Here is a 19,887-nt window from a genome sequence, read left to right on the forward strand (position 1 = left end):
GCAAGGAAGAACAGGTAGACAATGAATTTGACATTTAAAGAATGATGCACTATGCACAGTATACGCAGTTCACTCAGGCAATAATCTGTACTTAAAATGATGGTCCTTAAGATAGCAGTTATAATCCAAGAGTTGTTTCACAGAATAATTACAGATCATTCTCTGAGAACACTGTCCTAGTAGGACTAGTTATAGTTCATAGGCACTTGGGTATAAACAGGAAAGCCAAGATAAATAAAGATGGTAGTGCATTTACACTGAAATTTCTCCGTACAATTTTGGTTACCGCTTCACTTAAGAAATTCATAAGGGTCAGTTACAGTGCCTCACACCTGTAGTCCCTGCACTTTGGGAGGCTGTGAGGGGAACTGCTTGAACCCAGGAGTTAGAAACCAGCCTGAGCAACATAGTAAGACCCCATCTCTACAAAAAAAATTTTTTTGATTAGCCAGCGTGGTCATGTGCCTGTAGTTCTAGCTACTTAGGAGGCTGAGGTGGAAGGATCACTTGAGCCCAGAGGGGAGAGGCTGCAGTGAGCTATGATCGTACCACTGCACTCCAGCCTGGGCAACAGAGCGAGACCCTGTCCCCCCCCCAAAAAAAAAAAAGAAAGAAAAGAAAAGGAAAAAGAATAAAAGAAATACATAAGAGAAAGGACCAAAAAGGAAAATCATAAATATATTTTAAGGTTGTTCTGTGAAGACATAGACTCTTCAGTCTGAAGAGGTAGATAGGAAAAATGGTACAATAGTAATCTCTAAAACTACAAAGTAATTATAGCCAATAAATTAACACTCTTTGCCAAAACTATGCTAAATATTTTACATGTATTGACCCCAGAACATAACTTTGAGGTTTAAATACTATTACCTGTATTTTATAGTAAAGGTAATTGAAGTACAGAAAAGAAGTCAGAGTCACAAATCTAATATATGAAGAGGAGCCAGGAATTCATTCAGGCCAGGCCATCAAATTCCAGAACCAGTTGGTCATAATCACCATATTAAACGATATCAGTAACCAGCAAACATTTTTGTCTTCCTATGACACAGCACTACTAGAGGTTAGGAAAGAAACCAAAATGGTAATAAAAGCTTGTATTTGAGTAATGCTTTAGAAAAGACTTTTACTACATTTGTCACAACAATGTTATATGTTATGACCACGTGGGAAAACAGGTTGAGGGAGATTGGATGACCTGCCTACAGCCATTTATCGGAGTAAAGTGACAAAACTGAAATCTAGCCATAGGCTTTCCATTTCTAATCCAGTAATTTTTGCATTACACCCTTCTGTTAAGAAATTTAGTACCTCGTTGGATAGCATAGACAGAAGCTTGTTTGCCATAAGCTGGATTATTGACATAGAGGGGCACTCCTTAAAGCTTAAAAAGTGACATTTTAAACAAATTAAGAGAAATGCTGCCTCAAAACTCAAAAGGTAGATAGTAAATAAAGCTCATCACCCTCTTCATACTTTCTTCTAATTTGTTCTTGTCACATTTTCTATTAATGAGCCTATATTTTATAGCCAGGAAAACAATGAACATTAATTTATTTGACAAGTCATCTGAGAAAAATTGAACCCAAGTGTTGATATGACATGGGAATGTTGGTTTACCAGGAGTGTTTTAAGGCCTCATCCTTTACCTTCCATGTAGCTTTAGCAGAAAAACCAGACCTAACATGGAGGGAGCCTTAGAGCCAGGGAGGTCCAGTGGCCTGAGGCAGCGAGGCAGCACTGCCTTATTAACTGAGAGTCTGGTTTCTGCTTTCTTCTACAATATGAAGACCACAGTCAATAGAAGCATTCCAGATGTGTCCTCATGAGTGGCTTATAAAATTAGGGACAAAAGATTAAAATAATAAGCATTAGGGAAAAACGAAGCTCATCAAAGATAATCCTATTACAATACCAAGAGAGCTTAAATTTAAGCCGGGAAGAGGTAAGAGTTTCTGATCCATTTAAATACAGTTCCTGTTAATTACAGCCCAACCACATGATAAATCAGACATCTTAGTATGCCAGTCGTGACTTTTTTTCTAGTGAAAATCTGAAAAATAATATTACTAACAGTTTTTGAGGCAATCACGCTGTATTTGGCACTGTGCTGAAAGCATGATAAATGAATTACCTCACTGAAGTCACATTGCAACACTCAGGTGGGCACTATTATCATCTCCATTTTTCTAGTGAGGAAATGGAGGTACGGAGGCTGGCGCCGTGTCCCATATAGTAAGTAAGCAGAAGAGGTGGGATTGGAACCACCAGAGCTTACACTATTACTGTGTAGAGGTAGAAGTGTATATATTTTAAAAGAATTCCTAGAAGCTTGTTTTTGAGTTTGGAAACCTAAACAAAGAAACAAGCACTTAAATAGCTCAGAACATTTTAAGCTGTCAGATAAAACCTATCAGAAACTCTGTGTCCATGTTTTTTGTCCATTCAGTGTGGTATATTAGCTAAAGTCTAACTGAAAAGGGGTACTCTTTACTGCATACAGTGTAATAAAAAGTATATGATCTGTTTTATTTATACTCAGAGGTTTCTTTTACATTTTTGTTCCTGTTTTGGTTTTTTTGTGTGCTTAGGGTTGATGGTGCATGTTGATAAAAGAATTACTCTGGCAGCTTTCAAACAACATTTAGAGCCCTTTGTTGGAGTTTTGTCCTCTCACTTCAAGGTCTTTCGAGTGTATGCCAGCAATCAAGAGTTTGAGAGCGTCCGGCTGAATGAGACACTTTCATCATTTTCTGATGACAATAAGGTTGATTAAAATAATCTTCGAGTAGTTAGAGTCTATTTTAAATGATAGATTTGAGAACAGCTTTTACTACTTCCAAGTGAGGTGAAGTAGATAAACTGGAAGGATTTTTTTTTAATGATTAATGGTAATTTGGGGGGTTTTTTGTTGTTATTTTTCTTCACTCATCTAACAAACATTTGTGAAATGTTAGCTGTGTGTCAGTTACTATTCTAGGTGCTGGGGATTCAGAGGTAAAAGATACGCCTGTTCTCAGAGAGCCTATAATCTAGAGAATTTTGGAAAGTTTAAAAATGGGATGAGAATGGGTTGTTTATTCTGCTGAGACAGCATGTCTAAAAAAATGTTTTTAACTTATAGATTACAATTAGACTGGGGAGAGCACTTAAAAAAGGAGAATACAGAGTTAAAGTATACCAGCTTTTGGTCAATGAACAAGAGGTAAGTAATACGTTTAAGAATAATATAAGGTTACTTTTTACAGTTACTGAAAACATAGAATATATTTTATTCATAGTCATTTTATTTCTCTGAAGCAAAGGTCAGCAAATTTTTTCTGGGCCTTGCAGTTTAGCAGGCCATACTGCCTCTGTTGCAGTTGCTCACTTCTGCTATTCTAGCACAAGGAGCCATAGACAATAATAAGCCAATGAGATGGCTATGTCTCAACATTTTATTTACAAAAGCAGGCGGCAGTGAACTTGGCCCTCAGGCCACTGTTTGTCATCCCTGTGCTCTAAAGTGTTGCCACAAATGCTGAAATGAGACAAAATTTTCCTGCTTTTAAAAGGAAAAGAAATTTTTTTGTGCGTGTGCTTGCTTTCTGGAAACAATCATACAATGCTACAGGTGAATAGCAGTTGCAAGTCATTTTAGTATGTAACAAGCATTTATATAGTGTCTACTGTGTGCTTTAGGTGCTTGCAAATATTAACTCATTTAATCATCAGTTAACTAAGATACAAGCACTATTTCTTATTCTCATTCTATAGATGAAGAAACTGAGGCACAGAGAAGTTAAGTATCTTGGTCAAGGTCACTGCTTGTAAACGGTGTGGGTGAATGATCTAAACAGGCCGTGTTTTTTAAGGGGTAATCAATAAAATATTTTAGTCCTGTGGTATACTAGCCTTACCACAAATACCCAAAAGAATAAGGCAAAGATCATATTTTCAGAATGTTATAACATCCTATTGTTATAACATTCTGTTATAACATGTTATAGCATCCTGTTGAAGAACTAGACAAATGTGAAAACCATAAATTTATCATAAAATGCCTTTATTCATATAAGATATTTTATCTGGCACCTGTTATTTCTCTTAATGTGACCCATTACAGTCATTTTGATTTACATATTTAATCTGAGTTTGTGGAAACTGTCTCTTTTGAGACAATTGGTTAATGTATTTGGAGAATTAGTATACATTTCCCTCATTTTAGTCCATAAAAGTGGTTCTTTTTGCTTTCAAAATTATAACTGTTAAAAGAAGGAAAATACAAATGTGTTATCCTATTTAACCTTTACAATGACTCAGTGAGGAAGATACTGTTCCCAGTTTACAGAACTGAGACACAGAGATTTTAAGTAAACTTGCCCAAGATAGCTGAGCTCATAAATAGTGGAGCTAAGGTTTCAAAAAAGGAAGATAGACTCTGAAACTCAGGCCCTTAATTGCAAATAAAATGTTTTGGTAATTTTTATTTTAATGTGTTAGTATTAATGTACTTAAGGTATAATTCAAGCTCTGATTGTTTATGTTTATATTTCTAGCCATGCAAGTTTCTGCTAGATGCTGTGTTTGCTAAAGGAATGACTGTACGGCAATCAAAAGAGGAATTAATTCCTCAGCTCAGGGAGCAATGTGGTTTAGAGCTCAGTATTGACAGGTAAAGTAAAATTAATGTCATCAGTGATTTGAAGAAAGACTATGTGGTCAGTTGAAATGGACTGGTACGATTTTCTAAAACTAGGAGAATTAAAATTTCCTGTGCTATTCAGAATTTTAGTATGACAGATTAGTTTAATAGGACTAAACAAGAGTATTAAAATTTTGTTTGGATTTCCTATACAGGATTCTAAATTTGAATTACTGGGAACATTTCTTTATTTCCCCAGATTTTAACAACTCATTATTTGACTTTTGTATTTGAACATAGTTCATTTTTCTTTGGTGTCAGATTAGTGTCAATCTTTAAATTGAGAGTTTCAAATTATAGTCGTTTTAAATGTCTTATCACATTTGTAGGTTTCGTCTAAGGAAAAAAACATGGAAGAATCCTGGCACTGTCTTTTTGGATTATCATATTTATGAAGAAGATATTAATATTTCCAGCAACTGGGAGGTTTTCCTTGAAGTTCTTGATGGTATTTTCAATATTTTTGGGGGGAAGTATCAGTTAGAAATACTCTAGAACTAATAGAAGCCTATAGTTTTTAATCAAATAATGAGTTACGAGGAATCTAATATACATTATAGTGTTTTGTGTTATATTAAGCATAACGATATCCTTATTATGGATTGATGTGATTCCTACCTACGTCTTATCCTTGGGAGTTTTATTTTCTTCCCCTGTGTCCTAATGTAACTGCTTAAGTTGTTTTTGAAAGAATAATCAGTGTCTTTCAGCCTTCTGCTATCTTTCTCTGGTTCCCATTTGCCTTTTAAGTATTCTTTTTTTGAATGTTGAGAATATTAATTCCCCCTTATGAGGAAATTACAAAGTTAGGTTTTTAATACATTTTAAGAAAACTCTGCTAATATTTTCTTAGCCACGTTTGTTCTTTAGTTTCTTTTTTACTATTATGGCTTATTTTGTATTGAAGACATGGTACTGATAATTTATCAGAGACTCAAGAACAATGACTATGTGTGTCCTAAGCCAGGTGGCTTAAAGAATAGAAGTGTATTGTCTCACAATCTGAGATCAGGCTGTCAACAGGGTTGGTTCCTTCTGAGTGCTGTGGGGGAGAATCTGTTCCATACTCTCTCCTAGCTTCTGTGGTTTTTGGCCATCATTGGCAACCTTGGCTTGTAGATACATCACCCCAGTCTCTGCCTTCATCTTCATGTGGTGTTCTTTCTGTGGGCTTGTCTGTCTGTATTGTTTTCCCCTTTTTCATAAACCACTAGTCCTATTGTATTAGGGCCCACCCTGAAGACCTTATTTTACTTTGAGTATCACTGGAAAGACCCTATTTCCAAATAAGGTCACATTCTGAGGTACTAGGGATTAGGATTTCAAAATGTCTTTTTGTGGGGCACAATTCAACCCATAGCAGTGACCTTGAGGAGGTCCAAGTAGCAGACATATTTGTCACACCTCCCAGTTTTCGTTATCAACATTGGCACATTTAAAGTATTGGTGTTTGGAGGGAGGCTTATAGGAGGAAAGTTGGCTTTTAGAAGATCACATCAAGGTAAACAACTAGTTCTATATTCTTTTTTTGCTGTTGCTTAGGAAAATTTTAATTTTCCTTTTCTTCTGTAGAAAGTAAAATATCAATTCTGGATATTTTGTTACAAGATTATCCTAGTTTTTAGAGAGCTCAATAATACTAACACCTCATGTATTTCAGGCTGCTTCAGGTCTAATTCAACCATAAATTTAAATGGTTGAAATTCTGATTAATTGACAAGTTAAGTTGAGAGGTAAGGAACAACTAGGATACCATCTACTATGGTGTGTAGGCAAGTGCTCCAGATTGTGATTTCTTTGAGTATCTGGGGTCGTAGGGAATAATCACTGTGCCTGGGTAAGTCAGGAAGAGATCATAAATGACAAAGAAGTCACCCTTGTAAGGATTGAGTATGTATTAGCAGAGATGGATTCATCTGAAAATGGTACTAGATGGTGGGTGCCTGCATCAGTATTATTTCAGTATATTTTTACATCAAGATAGTTGAGTAAGAAATGTCATGTGATTAAATCCAAGAGGTATTTATTGACCTGTAATTTGCCAGACACTGCTAATCCCTTGTGCTACAAAAATGAGTAAGAACGACTTATTGGTGCACACAGTCTGTGAAAGAAACAGAACTGCAAACCTGTCATTCTAAAATAATAGGTACTAAGGGACTGAATCAGTAGAAGTTCTTCTTGTGTACACCAGAGAAAAGTGACAATTGAGTTGATGCTTGAAAAGTGACAATTGAGTTGATGCTTGAAAAGTGACATAATGGAAAAGTGACAATTTTGAAGAATCACTAAATTGGGGAGTAAATGGAAAGAGAAGGATTAATAATAGCTTTAGTGAAAAAAGAGGATAAAGTGAAGTTGATTTGTTTATGATTTTAGATAGGGATAGGAGCCAATAGAGAAACAAAGATTGGAAATCCAGAGAAGAGAGTAATTGGTAATGCAGTGTTCAACAGGAGTCAGGAGGGAGTGGAATTAGGAGTACTGGTTTGAAGAAGAGAGGAATTATCTTCTGAGACTGGAGAGAAGAGAGTAAATATTTCATTCTCAAAAACTCCTTGGGATAATTGGGTTTTTTCTTGTGCCCACTTTTTAAGAGTAACACTTGAAGTAAATCTTTTTGTTTAGTAAGGCACTAAGGGAAAAGTCAAATTATGAACCTTCAGAGGAAATAGAACGATGACCTAATCTTGCATATTCTTAGGGGTAGAGAAGATGAAGTCCATGTCACAGCTTGCAGTTTTGTCAAGACGGTGGAAGCCTTCAGAGATGAAGTTGGATCCCTTCCAGGAGGTTGTATTGGAAAGCAGTAGTGTGGACGAATTGCGAGAGAAGGTAAGTTCATTTTAAACAAAACATATATCTTATGTTGTATATGTATATCATAATATTAATAAAATATATAATATATAAACAATACATTCTTCCTGTGTTGTGTAAGAGAAAACCTAGGAAGTAGTACCAAACACTGGTGCAGCAACCTTTCTTTTTGGTTTCTGTCACACCTTGTGGCACACTCTGGTTGTTCAGGCTCCTGATTCTTTGAAAAATTACTTTGGCTCCTGGCCATTCAGAAGTGGATCCTCACTTTCTGTTACTTGGACCAATTTTGTCCTAAGTAGTTAGAATTAGTTAGAAGTTACTAGAGTGAATTGCTGTATGTCTAAAAAAAAACCAAATGAAGTCGAATTGTGTAGAGAATCCAGATGAAGGTCTGTTTTGCATTTTAAGATGGGATATCTAAGGATCTCTGGGGAAAGGGTGAATTAGTCAATCCGTGGTACTAGCACAATGAGCATTTTGAAAAAGATTTATTTCCATACTTCATACTAAACACAAAAATAAATTCTAAATGTATTAAGTTTATATATAAAAAAAGTAAATGTACTAGGTGAAAATATGTAAAATATTAAATACTAAAAATATTTTCATATTCCTGGAAAAAGATATTTGTAAGCATAATACCAGAAGCCAAAAAAAGAAACTATAGACCACGTAAAAACCTATCCTCTGCACAGCCAAAGAAAAAGGTATTTAAAAAGCAACTCATAAACAAAGCTAAAAGACAATAAACTAGGAGGAAATTATTTGAAGCAGTTATTAAACATGCTATCCATAATTTATAAGGAGCTACTACCTTAATAAGAAAAAGATGGAGCAAATCTAATTTTAAGAAAGACAGCATGAATAGGCAATTTATAGAAAAAGAAATACAAATTAAAGAATAACGTTATTTTTCACTCTTAAATTGGTGAAGATTTAGAAAATCAAAAAATACCTAGAGTTCTCAAGGTTTAGGGGATACAGACAATATATACCTTTGATAAGTGTATAAATTGATATGATTTTTTTCAAGTTCAGTTGGCATCGTTTGTCAGTATTTCGGATTTGCAATTAAACATCTGGGAATTCGATCTATAGAAGTATTTGCAGGTTGGGTGCCATGGCTCACTCCTGTAATCCCAGCACTTTGGGAGGTTGGGGTGGGCAGATCACTTGAGTTCAGGAGTTCGAGACCAGCCTGGCCAACATGGTGAAACCCTGTGTCTACTAAAAATACAAAAATTAGCCAAGTGTGGTGGTGCATGCCTATAATTTTAGCTACTCAGGAGGCTGAAGCTGGAGAACTGCTTGAACCCAGGAGGTGGAGGTTGCAGTGAACCAAGATTGCACCACTGCACTCCAGTCTAGGTGATGGAGTGAGACTCTGTCTCAAGAAAAAAGAATTTATTTATTTATGTATTTATTTTTGAGACGGAGTTTCACTCTTGTTGCCCTGGCTGGAATGCAGTGGCGTGATCTTGGCTCACTGCAGCCTCCGCCTCCCGGGTTCAAGTGATTCTCCTGGTTCAGCCTCCCGAGTAGCTGGGACTACAAGCATATGCCACCACGCCCGGCTAATTCTTTGTATTTTTAGTTGAGACGGGGTTTCACCATGTGCGAGGATATTCATGGAAGTATACAGTAGAGCTTTGTACTTGGAAAAACTGAAAACAGTCTCAGTGTCCATCAGTAGGAGATAAAATGTATATTGTTCGGTTATTGAAGAGAATGTGGTCACTTTGTATCCTATTCCTCTAGGAACAGAATTATTATATAGAGATATTAATCTGATTTTACATGTTTTAGAAACATGTGGGTGTAGTTTGTGTATGCATGGGAAAAGGTCTGGAAGGAATATACTAACTTGGTATTTCTGGGACATGGTATTTGCAGGGTGGCCGCTTTCTGCTTTTTCTTAATTTTTTTACATGAAACATTTTTTAAACTGAGCTATTTCTGTTTGTGGGGTAAAAGGAAAATAACTTTTCTAAGCAAGTTAATTTTTTAAATGAACTCAAATAAAATGTTTTATTTTACAGCTTAGTGAAATCAGTGGGATTCCTTTGGATGATATTGAATTTGCTAAGGTAAAGCCCTGAGAATGTTTGCATCTGTGTATTGTGCATGATAAACACAGCTAGTGGCATGATTTATTCATTCATTCTTTTTCTTTTTAGGGTAGAGGAACATTTCCCTGTGATATTTCTGTCCTTGATATTCATCAAGATTTAGACTGGAATCCTAAAGTTTCTACCCTGAATGTCTGGCCTCTTTATATCTGTGATGATGGTGCGGTCATATTTTATAGGTAACATTCACAATGTTTTTGTTGCTGTTAGTAATACATTTTTGGCGTGCATACATATCTTATTTTCCATAAATATCTTTACTGTTTTTATGATATGGAGCGGCACTAACCGGTAGAAATACAGTGACAGCCAAACATGATTATAATTTGAAGTTTTCTAGTAGCCACATTAAAAACAATAAAAAGAAACAGGTGAAATTAATTTTAAAAATATTTTAAACCCAATATATCCAAAATATGATCATTACAACATGTCATCAGTATAAAAAATCATTTGTATTTTGCATTTTTTTATTGTACTGAGTCTTAGAAATATTGTATGTCTGTTATATTTCCAGCACATCTCAATTTGAACCAGACATATTTCACAAGCTCAGTAGCCACATGTGGCTAATGGCTGTTGTATTGGACAGCACAGATGTAGAGGAAAACGAATAGTCATTGGAGCCTCACAGATCTGGGTTCAAAACTAGCTTTCTGATTTACCTAGCTCCTCATCTATAAAATTGCAACAATGATGTCTACCTTGCAGGATTTTATGAGAATTAGAGCTGTTGCATGTAAAATAACTGGCACAGTGCCTATTATAGATGTTCAATAATGATAGCTGTTACTACTGCTAATAACATGGAAGTTATTCTCTGCCACTTTTAGAAGTAAGCAATGTGTTCCTGTGATTAACACCTTAGAAATCTGGGACATCTCAGTATATAAAATAATATTACTTCACCAGTAACAGATTTCATTATCTTGCTGAGGAGCATCATAGCATTCAAGCATACATTAATAGAGGTGGAGGGCTCTACTGGACTAATATGTGATTAATATTTTATATGTAGGGATAAAACAGAAGAATTAATGGAATTGACAGATGAGCAAAGAAATGAACTGATGAAAAAAGAAAGCAGTCGACTCCAGAAGACTGGACATCGTGTAACATACTCACCTCGTAAAGAGAAAGCACTAAAAATATATCTGGATGGAGCACCAAATAAAGATCTCACTCAAGACTGACTCTGATAGTGTAGCATTTTCCCTGGGGGAGTTTGGTTTTAATTAGATGGTTCACTACCACTGGGTAGTGCCATTTTGGCCGGACATGGTTGGGGTAACCCAGTGACACCAGCACTGATTGGACTGCCCTACACCAATCAGAAGCTCAGTGCCCAATGGGCCACTGTTTTGACTCGGAATCATGTTGTGCACTATAGTCAAATGTACTGTAAAGTGAAAAGGGATGTGCAAAAAAATAAAAAAAAAAAACAAAAAAAGCTAACCTTCTATTAGAAAAGGGGACAGGGGAATGAGTAAACTTCTTTTATTGCAGACAAATGTGCACATAGCCGCTAGTAAAACTAGCCTCAAACAGGATGCTCATAGCTTAATAATAAAAGCTGTGCAAAGGCCATGAATGAATGAATTTTCTGTTTATTTCACTGATACACACATTACCTCATTGACAATTCAGAAGTAAATCCAACGTGTGTTGACTCTTGGAAAGCAGCAAAAACAGGAGCTGAAGAAAAGAAATTCTTAGAACCAGCCATAACCCAGTAAGGAATTGTGAAGTTGTGTTTTTATTTTGTTTCATTTTTTGCAGAGTATTAAGAACATTATTCTGGAACATCAGAACGTTTCCCTTAGACCGATCCCAGCAGGTGGCAGCTCAGATTGCTGCAGTGTTGTAATTATAACTGATTGTACTTAAGTTATGGATGTAGAGAATATGTTTCATTCATTTATTCAGCATGTAAATAAAATTGATCCTGTTGAGTTATCATAATTGCAGTTCAACTATCTGCCATGATTATTCTTTTCACGTATCATTCATTCTGTACATTTGTGTACATTGAGAAGTATAGCAATCTATGTAAATGTAATCCTCAGTGAGGTTCCTCAGTGCTAGGTCCCATAGGATTGTCGTTGCCCTTGTTAATGAGGTTTCTCTGTTCAGCGGCTTCAATTTTTTTCTCTTTGTACATCTAGTTTTGAAGATTTACTTCAAGTTTGAATCTTCTAGAATGCTTGTAAGTCCAGTTTTAATTTTTAGAGTCAATTTGTAGTTACATGTAGTTTAACTTTTGGGAAACGTCGTAACATTGTTCAGAATAAACTTGCTAATGAGGTCAGGTCATGGTACAGACTGATGCAGTCAACATGATTTCATTGCAGAGTTTATTAGTATCAGCAAGTTTTTGCTTTGCTAAATAAAAGTACTCAATGCACACAATTCTACATAAATTTTGACATACCATCTAATTTATAAAAATCAATAAAAAAGGTTTTGGTAAAACTTTTTCATGCCAGATGCTGTTTACAACAATGAACATGCCAATAAAACATTTGTTCATTCTGTTGTGTTATTTTAGTCATTAAACTTCTGTGGATGAAGAATCTGGGTTAAGAATAGATTTGTCATCTTTAAATATGACATTTTGTAATGTGTATTGGATATCTCATTTCTATGATAAAGGTATATTTACAGTAAAGTTCTCATAAGAGAAATGAAAAGCTGTGTTAATATCTAACTTTGGGGAACCCTGTCAGTATTTCAGATCCGATTTTTACCCTTTTTTTCTTATAAGTAAGAAAGATAAAATTAGAAAATACTGTTAGCAAATGTGGCTCTGCCATTTGAATATAATCACCGAGAATTCCATAATGTCTTAAAAGTCTCCTGGAATCCACAATGAAAAAAAAAATCTTTTCTAAGGTATTTTTCTGGCTAATTTTTATTTGAAGAAAGCTATAGCATTTAGCGAAATTTGACTGAAGTAATGTTCTGAGTTTGCATTAGTGGGATTGGTGATGTTCTCAGAAGAAAATTGGAAACACTTGTGATGAATTGTCTTTCAGATCACTTAGATTTTCTGATGTAAGAGGACAGCTATTTGGTTCTGATACAGGCCTGCTTACTTGGGATGTAGGGTTAGTAAATGGGGTTTCTGCTTTAAAGGACTGACTTGCTATCGCACAAGAGAGGCAGACTTGTAAACAAAATGGGCTTTGGAGTTTGGTCTGATTGGGTTTGGTTTAGTATTCCTATGAGCGTAAACGGCAAAATTCTTCTGATACCCACTCTTCAGACTGTGCCTTCTGCTCTGTTATGTGTTTTATGTTTAACTGCTGTTTCTAATTGCAGGTGTATTACAGATACAAATAAGAGTAAAGAAAATATATTTCATTATAGAAAAGAAAAAATTAAAAGCTTCTTGCTTTTCAGTGCCTGATAGAGTGAAAACACAAAGTTGCACTTTAATAATTTCAATAAAAGCTAATCTGTGTCAGCCTCCCTCTGCTTCAGAGAGTCAGGTGAGCATCCATAACCTAACAGGCAGAGCCCTAGCGATGTGGATCAAGTTTCCTGAGCCCGGGGGCGGTGGAGCCTCATGATCTCTTATCTTTTGAGGCTGAGGCAGGTCACATGCAACACATTGTGACCCTGCTCCCCACAAGTCATGCAAAGGTTTTGAAGAGCTTTTACCGTGGGGCAGATGAACTTGTGCCAACCATGCACACCCTGTGAGAACCAAGTACCTGTGTTTCTAAGGCGGGCACTCAAGGTGAGAGGTGCATTCTGGCCAAAGAAACAAAAGCTGTGGTTTCAGGACCATGCCGTGTGTAGCTGGTCTGTACGGGACGTGTATGTAAGGAAGAGCAATCATGATAGATAAGAACAGTGTGTGAAGCAGCCCTCACACTAGAGTGTTTGGTCATCTCTTATAATGTAAGGGAAGGTACTTTAAAATTCTGGGAAGATGCGATGAACTCATGTCCCAGTCAGAAAATAATCCAATGAAATAAGCATTGGTTGCCAGGCCACAGTTAGGAATTGTATTGTGATACATCTAGAGGCCAAGAGAGCAGGAGAGAGCTACCAACTTACACTGTGGTTTAAGCTAAATGACCGCACAGCATCATAGCATTGCAGTGTTGTTACTAAATCTGGAAGTGACCTGTGAATGTATGGAATACAATAAAGTCTTTTATTCTGGTTCATTTGCTAGTACTTCCTTTTTGATTGGATACTGTAGTTCTTCCTCTGGATTTTATTTTGTTCAGCGTCAAGGCCCTAATTTTGCAAATGTAGTCTAAACCACATTACGTGGACTAGAGGATACTCTGAATTAGCAAGTTTTTTGTTTGCTGAATAAAACTATTCCATCTTAACAATTCTGTGTAATTTTTGAAAAACATCAACATTTTGGTCACTAGTAGTCAAAATCTTATAAGGCCATATGTCCTGAAAGGCAAAACTCTGTGTATGTGTGATTTACCAGGGAGATAGTAGGACAGTTTTTATGAGGGTTTCAAAGGAGTTCATGGCCCAAATGAAGCTTGTGGCCACCTAGGTTTAGTGTACATGAAATTGGAAGATGCTTCTTGATTGTAGTTCCCATGGGGAAGAGGGAGGCTGTGATCATTTGGTTAGATACAGCATTAATTGTCACAACTTGACTTTCAGAAACAAGAATACTGCACAAACTCAAGCATGCATTGGAGCATGTGTTACTATTTAGAAAAGAGTGCAGCCATCAGTAGGTCCAGCTAGGAGGGCAAAAGAGAGTTGAGAGGAATGCTCTGCCCCTTCCCCATCACAGCACTGCCCCTTTCCACCTCCTCACCCGCTCACCTGTACAAGAGAATTGATCTCAACTGTGAGTGTCAGCTCACCAGGTCAGAAATTGTTATTGGACCCTAAAACTTTGCCTCACAGGTGGGCACCAAGCTCCCCTTCCCTCTGCTTTCCATGTTTCCCACCTGCCCTCTCCCCACCTGTTTTCAGCCTCTTTTATAATGCTTAAGTAACCTGCTTGAAGAGTATAATTTATGGAGATAAAAATACTCAATGCTTACATTTTTTTCATAACTGTGCCAATTGTTTTGTCAAATGCAGTTACCCACTGGGCAGTGGGCTTATCAAGTGCTCAGTGCAATCCTGTGACTTTTAAGTCATTTTGCATTATTAAGACAATCTTATCTTAAAGTTCAGTGGTTTCATTCAAAGCTCCCCTGAACCTCCATAGTGCCTCCAAGATGTGCTGTCCCTGCCAACTCCTGCACCAGCTTGACTGGTGGTGGAAGAGGCCAGGAAGAGCGGGGTAAAGACATGTGCTAACCACTTCTTAGCAATGAGGCTGGTAAGGTTACTGTCCCCTTGTGCCTGGTCACTACTAACTGTTTTGTAGACCTAAAGGTAGATGCCCTGCAGGTCCTATCAGCAAAGGACCCAACTCCTAACAGCGTTGGTGCTCCCTCATGAAATTTGACAGTGTCTTTTGCCAGCCTCCTGCTGGCAGACACTTCTCTGCAGTGAATACCACTATCCCATGCTGCACTAGTCCCTACCAAGTCTTCGACCCTCAATTTGATCTTCCATGAGTGTCTCAAAAAGTTCCCCTCAGAAGTTTCAGCCAAGGGAATAAAATCTAACCTCTCCTCCCTCAACGGAGTGTCAGGGAGGGGAAGAATCTGTTTTCCAAACACCACAATCTCCCAAAAGGGGATTTCACCCTCCCTCGGTCATCTTTATACAGGGCAATTGTGCTGCTGCTGCTGAGGTGGCCACTTTCAGCAAGCCCTGTGTGCAGGGGCCTAGCTGCATTTAGAAACCAAGCATAGCTATCAAAAAGTAATCTCCAAATAGTTGAATTGCATTTCTTGAGTATCTGGAGAGGATGCGCAGACCACAGGAATACCTAATGCCTTTTTTCTCTTCCTGTCTTTGTCCCTCGCACTACAGCAGGCCCCTCCCTTCCCTCTTCAACCTCATCCTCCCTCCCCACAGGCCCAGAGAACCAGTTGGGCTTTGTTCTCCTGCAGGCTATGGTTCATCATGCAAATAGCTCCTGTGTCAGAAATGCTTTTTGGCTTCAAATAACAGAAAAGCTAACACCAGCTTTATCAATAATAATATCGGTGGTTTACTTAAGGTGCCCAGAGATGGTGGAGAACAGGATTGGTTTCCTCCTCAATGTCGAGGACTCAAAGACTCTTTCTGTGGTAGGGCCACATCCTAAACCCTGTATCCTGTGATTATTTACCTGACAGGGCAAAAGAGATTTTGCAGATGCAATTAAGGTTAAGGACCTTGACGTGGGAAGATTATTCTGGATTATCTAGGTGGGCGCAATTTGATCACATGGGTCCCCAGAAGTGGAGAACCTTTCCCAGCTGTAGAAAGCCAGAGAGCTGGCACCTGAGAAGGACAGAACTGTCATTGCAGGATTTGAAGATGAAGGGGCCCATGAGCCAAGGAATGCCAGTGACCTATAGAGGCTAAAAAACAGCAAGGAAATGGACTCTCCCCAGAGCCTCCAGAGGAATGCAGCCCTGTTGATCACATGATCACCAGATGGCTGCCCCAGAGCCAAATGTCACTTCCTGAGCACCATACTCAAAGGCAGGGAAAGTGGATGGAGGGCAGGAGCTCCATTCTTGTTTGCCACTCTCCTTTTGTCAATTGGGAAAAAATTCCAGAAACTCTGGGAGCCCTCCCCTTACATTTCCTGGGTCATGGGGCCAGCCCTAGCTGCTGGAGGGACTGGGAACAGCTGTTGAGCAGTTTACCTGACGGCATCTGCCATGGCTTGGCAGGAACTCTGGCTTTGGGAGAGAGCAGCAGCAAGGTATTCAAGCACCACCTCCACCCAGCCCCTCCCACATTTCACTCAGGACTCAGTAAAGGAGACACTCAGATGCTACTCAGATGCTTGCTTCAGCTAAGTATTTTGCAAAGCCTCTCATGTTCTTACAAGTTTGTGGCTATCATGACAAAATGGAGCAGCCTACTATATCTACATATACAACTATGGGGGACCTAGTTTTATCTCATTTACCACAATGTTTTCAATCATTTTTTGGATGACATAATTTTTAGCCTCTTCTCTAAATGCTTCCTCAAGCTTTCCTTGCCTTCCAGCCACTGCAAATGACTTGCAGTTTCCCCTACATGGCACCTGACCCTTGTGCCTCCCTCCCTCTGCCCATGGCCCAGAAAGCCCTTTCCTGTGCCCTCTGGCTTCCTGATAAACTCCTATCATCTTCAAGAGCCAGTTCCCATGCCAGCTCTCCCCAAGTGCTCCACTGAGGCTTCCGTAACACCTCTGTTCCCACATCGGGTTGACTGTCTTTGTTTTGTCATTGCTTGCTCTGGCTGTGTCTCCCTCATTAGACTGGGATGCCTTCAAGGTAGGGACCCTATCTGGGTCAGCTTGGCACCCCAAAGCGTACCACAGCACCTGGTTCTGAGGAGGCTCTCGGTAGATATCTGTTGAGTAACCAGAATGTAGGGTGGTCCTGATGGTTTCTGACATTGAATAGAAAACAGCTCCCTATTTGATCTTAAAATAATCACTATAACCTGGACATACTGTACTAGATGCTGTTTTTGTCTGACTTCTACTCTGTCAATCTCTTTGCACCTCCATTTGTTCATCTGTGAAATGAAGAAAATGCTCATGGAGTTCAGTGAAGATTAAATGAATGAATATAGGTAGACTGCCTAATCTGGCACTTGCCACGCAGCTGACTTCGATATAGTAGCTCTAATATTATGGTCCTTGAGGATCTTACTGTGTTATGGCCCAGAACTGCATTTGATTAAAGAAGGCTCCCCTAAAAAAAGAGTCATACATACTCCATTTGTCCTTTCAGAAGGCCGTGAAGCATTTACACTCTTTAAGACAAATTCCCATCCAAAAATAGTTAAGATTTCTAAAATATTTTGATGCTGAAAGAGGTGTGCTTCAGTTGGGTGGAAAATTTGCTTCTATGGAAGATTTTTAATACAGATCGTTTCTATTTTACTTTTTCTGGCTGAAAGGATTTTACATTTATTCAAAGTCAAAAGGGAAAAGAAATCCAAGAACTACAGAAGAGCAGTTGAAGTGATTTATGCTTGATTTCTAAATGCAACTTATGTTTATACATAATTTAAAACTCAAAGAAAGCATGCTTATACAATCATGTGCAACTTTAAACTTTAATAACTCTGGATGAATACATGGTGGCAACAGTCCATGACACCTGAAAACATCATTTGTGGAGTGGCGTAGAGTTCAGTGTTCACAGTCTGCATATTACAACCATGTTTCACACAGCCCTGCTCGGTTTGATTTTCTCCACGTGGTTGATAATGGTCTTCAGTTGCTGCTAAGTGATTTTGCAAATTTCATTTATAATCCTCGCCCTACAATTACCTAAGTACTGTTTCTGCAAGTTAACCTATATGCTACGCTCAGTCATATACCTTTCAAAGTTACTAATGCAACTGCCAAAGAGGGACAGTGTCAATATCATTGTCTTCATTAGAAGGATGGCTGCCCCACACTGTGAGAACACTGCTGTTCCTAACAGTAGTTTAATTTTAGAGGGATGTGAGAATTAGTTTGACCTTAATTCCAGATGTGCATGCCTCAAAAGAAAAATCCCATTCTCCTTCCTTTTGGGGAGCACTTTTGGTGGCACCAAGACTGGTGTGGGTTAGTGGAGAGAGCACTGAGCTTAGAGTCACAACCAGATGAAACTGCTCTGGTCTTCACTAGCTGTGTGACTTGGGCAAGCAGCTTGCAGTCTCTGAGCCTCTGAGATCCCTGATGGACGAGGAGAACAATGACCCCCTCCCCAGGCTGTGCTGAGAGAGGGAATTGATCTTGGATATGAAAATGCTGCCCTGGCACAGAGGTAGGAGCTGAGCAACACTGCTGGATGAATAAACACATGTAATGCAGGGTGAACAGAACATTTCATCTGCAACAGCTGAAGGCACAGCTTACCTATGCCCATGGGAAGAACTGCGTGGAAAATTCATTTGTTGCATTTTTGCCAGGTTGATGTTTGCAAAGCAGGGCACTCTTCTCCACATTTCCCCAAAACCCATCAGAGGGAGACTCCACATTGTTTCCGTCTCCTCCCCTCAAACAATTATCAAAGCCATGTAGAACAAACGGCTGTCTGCCAACTGGTAGAGGCAAAGCAGCCAATAATCTGGACGGGGTGGCAAACTGCTCCTGCAGTTTAACCCTGCCTGACTCTCCCAAGCACCAGACTGTGAAGCCTGGAGAACAGCCTGGGGGAGCTGAACAAATGCACAGCACCTCATGCTGTCAAGCCAGAGGGGAAACTTACTGGGAAGAAGATGTAGGAAGAAGCCTGGTCAGCCCACGCCTAAAGCACACACCTGGGGAAATAAATTAGCTATTTCTATTGCACATCTACCCACAGCCTGGTCCAGATCTAAATCTCTTCCCCTCCCAGCAGTGTAGCGGCGGCAGCCGCAGGCTCCCCCAGCGCCATCTCTTCAGTCAGGCTCCTCTCCAGGTCCTCCAGCTCCTGGCGCACCTCCTCCATGAAGCTGCCAACTTCATACTCATCGGGGGCCTCTCTGGGCAGCAGGATCTCCCCATCTTGGTCACGGCTCCCCACGAAGGTCGGCTTGCACACGTACACCAGGCTGTGGCTGGGGAGAGATGGGACAAAGCCAGGCTCTAAACCTGGGAGCCTGCCCAGGCCGAAAGCTAAGGTGCCCTGACTCTGTGGGGCTCCCAGCCTCGCCTTCATGCCCCCTCCTCTCCTGTCTCTTCAACAGAGACACTTCACTTCCCGTCAACATCTATCTTAAAATGATGGCTGAGGGAGGCTCACTTTGGGAGAATGTGCTGGTGGGGGGCAGCTTCCCCTCCTCCAGCGCAGGCCTGACCTCCTGTGACTCTCAGGCCCCGCAGCCCAGGGGCAGGACCTGAGTGCTATATAGCAGCACCACAGCCCCTCAAAGACCGTGGCCCATTCGGGCCTCCAGGCAGGAGTCAGCCTGACTCTGGGGTGTAGTCTAGCCACATGCAGGGAGCCATGGACCTCTGTGGGAATAGGGAGGAAGAATTCCTTTTTTTAAAAAAAATTAATGTGTTTGGTAGAGATGGGATCTCCCTATGTTGCCCAGGCTGGTCTTGAACTCTTGGCCTCAAGCAATCCTCCTGCATTGGCCTCCCAAAGCTCTGGGATTACAGGTGTGAGCCACTGCACAGAGCCATGGGGAATGGGAGTTCTGCCTGTCTGCCCAGCAGCCCTGGAT

The 19,887-nt window shown here is 39.3% G+C and overlaps 2 protein-coding genes across 7 annotated transcripts in view; one reads left to right on the forward strand and one right to left on the reverse strand.

The window, feature by feature from the left end:
* The window catches only part of USP47 (ubiquitin specific peptidase 47), a 117,357-nt gene extending 103,543 nt beyond the window's left edge, over positions 1-13,814 (forward strand). For all 3 annotated transcript variants that reach the window (XM_001171097.6, XM_001171056.6, XM_009459952.2), the window contains 8 exons: positions 2,592-2,767; positions 3,125-3,205; positions 4,539-4,654; positions 5,014-5,132; positions 7,389-7,519; positions 9,547-9,594; positions 9,685-9,815; positions 10,655-13,814. In XM_001171097.6, the coding sequence (XP_001171097.1) occupies positions 2,592-2,767; positions 3,125-3,205; positions 4,539-4,654; positions 5,014-5,132; positions 7,389-7,519; positions 9,547-9,594; positions 9,685-9,815; positions 10,655-10,829 (977 nt within the window). In that variant the 3' untranslated portion in view covers positions 10,830-13,814. The remainder of the gene's footprint in view (positions 1-2,591; positions 2,768-3,124; positions 3,206-4,538; positions 4,655-5,013; positions 5,133-7,388; positions 7,520-9,546; positions 9,595-9,684; positions 9,816-10,654) is intronic.
* Positions 13,815-17,780: 3,966 nt separating this feature from the next.
* DKK3 (dickkopf WNT signaling pathway inhibitor 3) overlaps positions 17,781-19,887 on the reverse strand; it is a 46,612-nt gene continuing 44,505 nt past the window's right edge. For all 4 annotated transcript variants that reach the window (XM_054662093.1, XM_016920380.3, XM_016920381.4 and 1 more), the window contains exon 8: positions 17,781-19,275. In XM_054662093.1, the coding sequence (XP_054518068.1) occupies positions 19,053-19,275 (223 nt within the window). In that variant the 3' untranslated portion in view covers positions 17,781-19,052. The remainder of the gene's footprint in view (positions 19,276-19,887) is intronic.

Source organism: Pan troglodytes, chromosome 9 (genome assembly GCF_028858775.2).
Source record: "Pan troglodytes isolate AG18354 chromosome 9, NHGRI_mPanTro3-v2.0_pri, whole genome shotgun sequence".
Lineage (NCBI taxonomy): Eukaryota > Metazoa > Chordata > Mammalia > Primates > Hominidae > Pan > Pan troglodytes.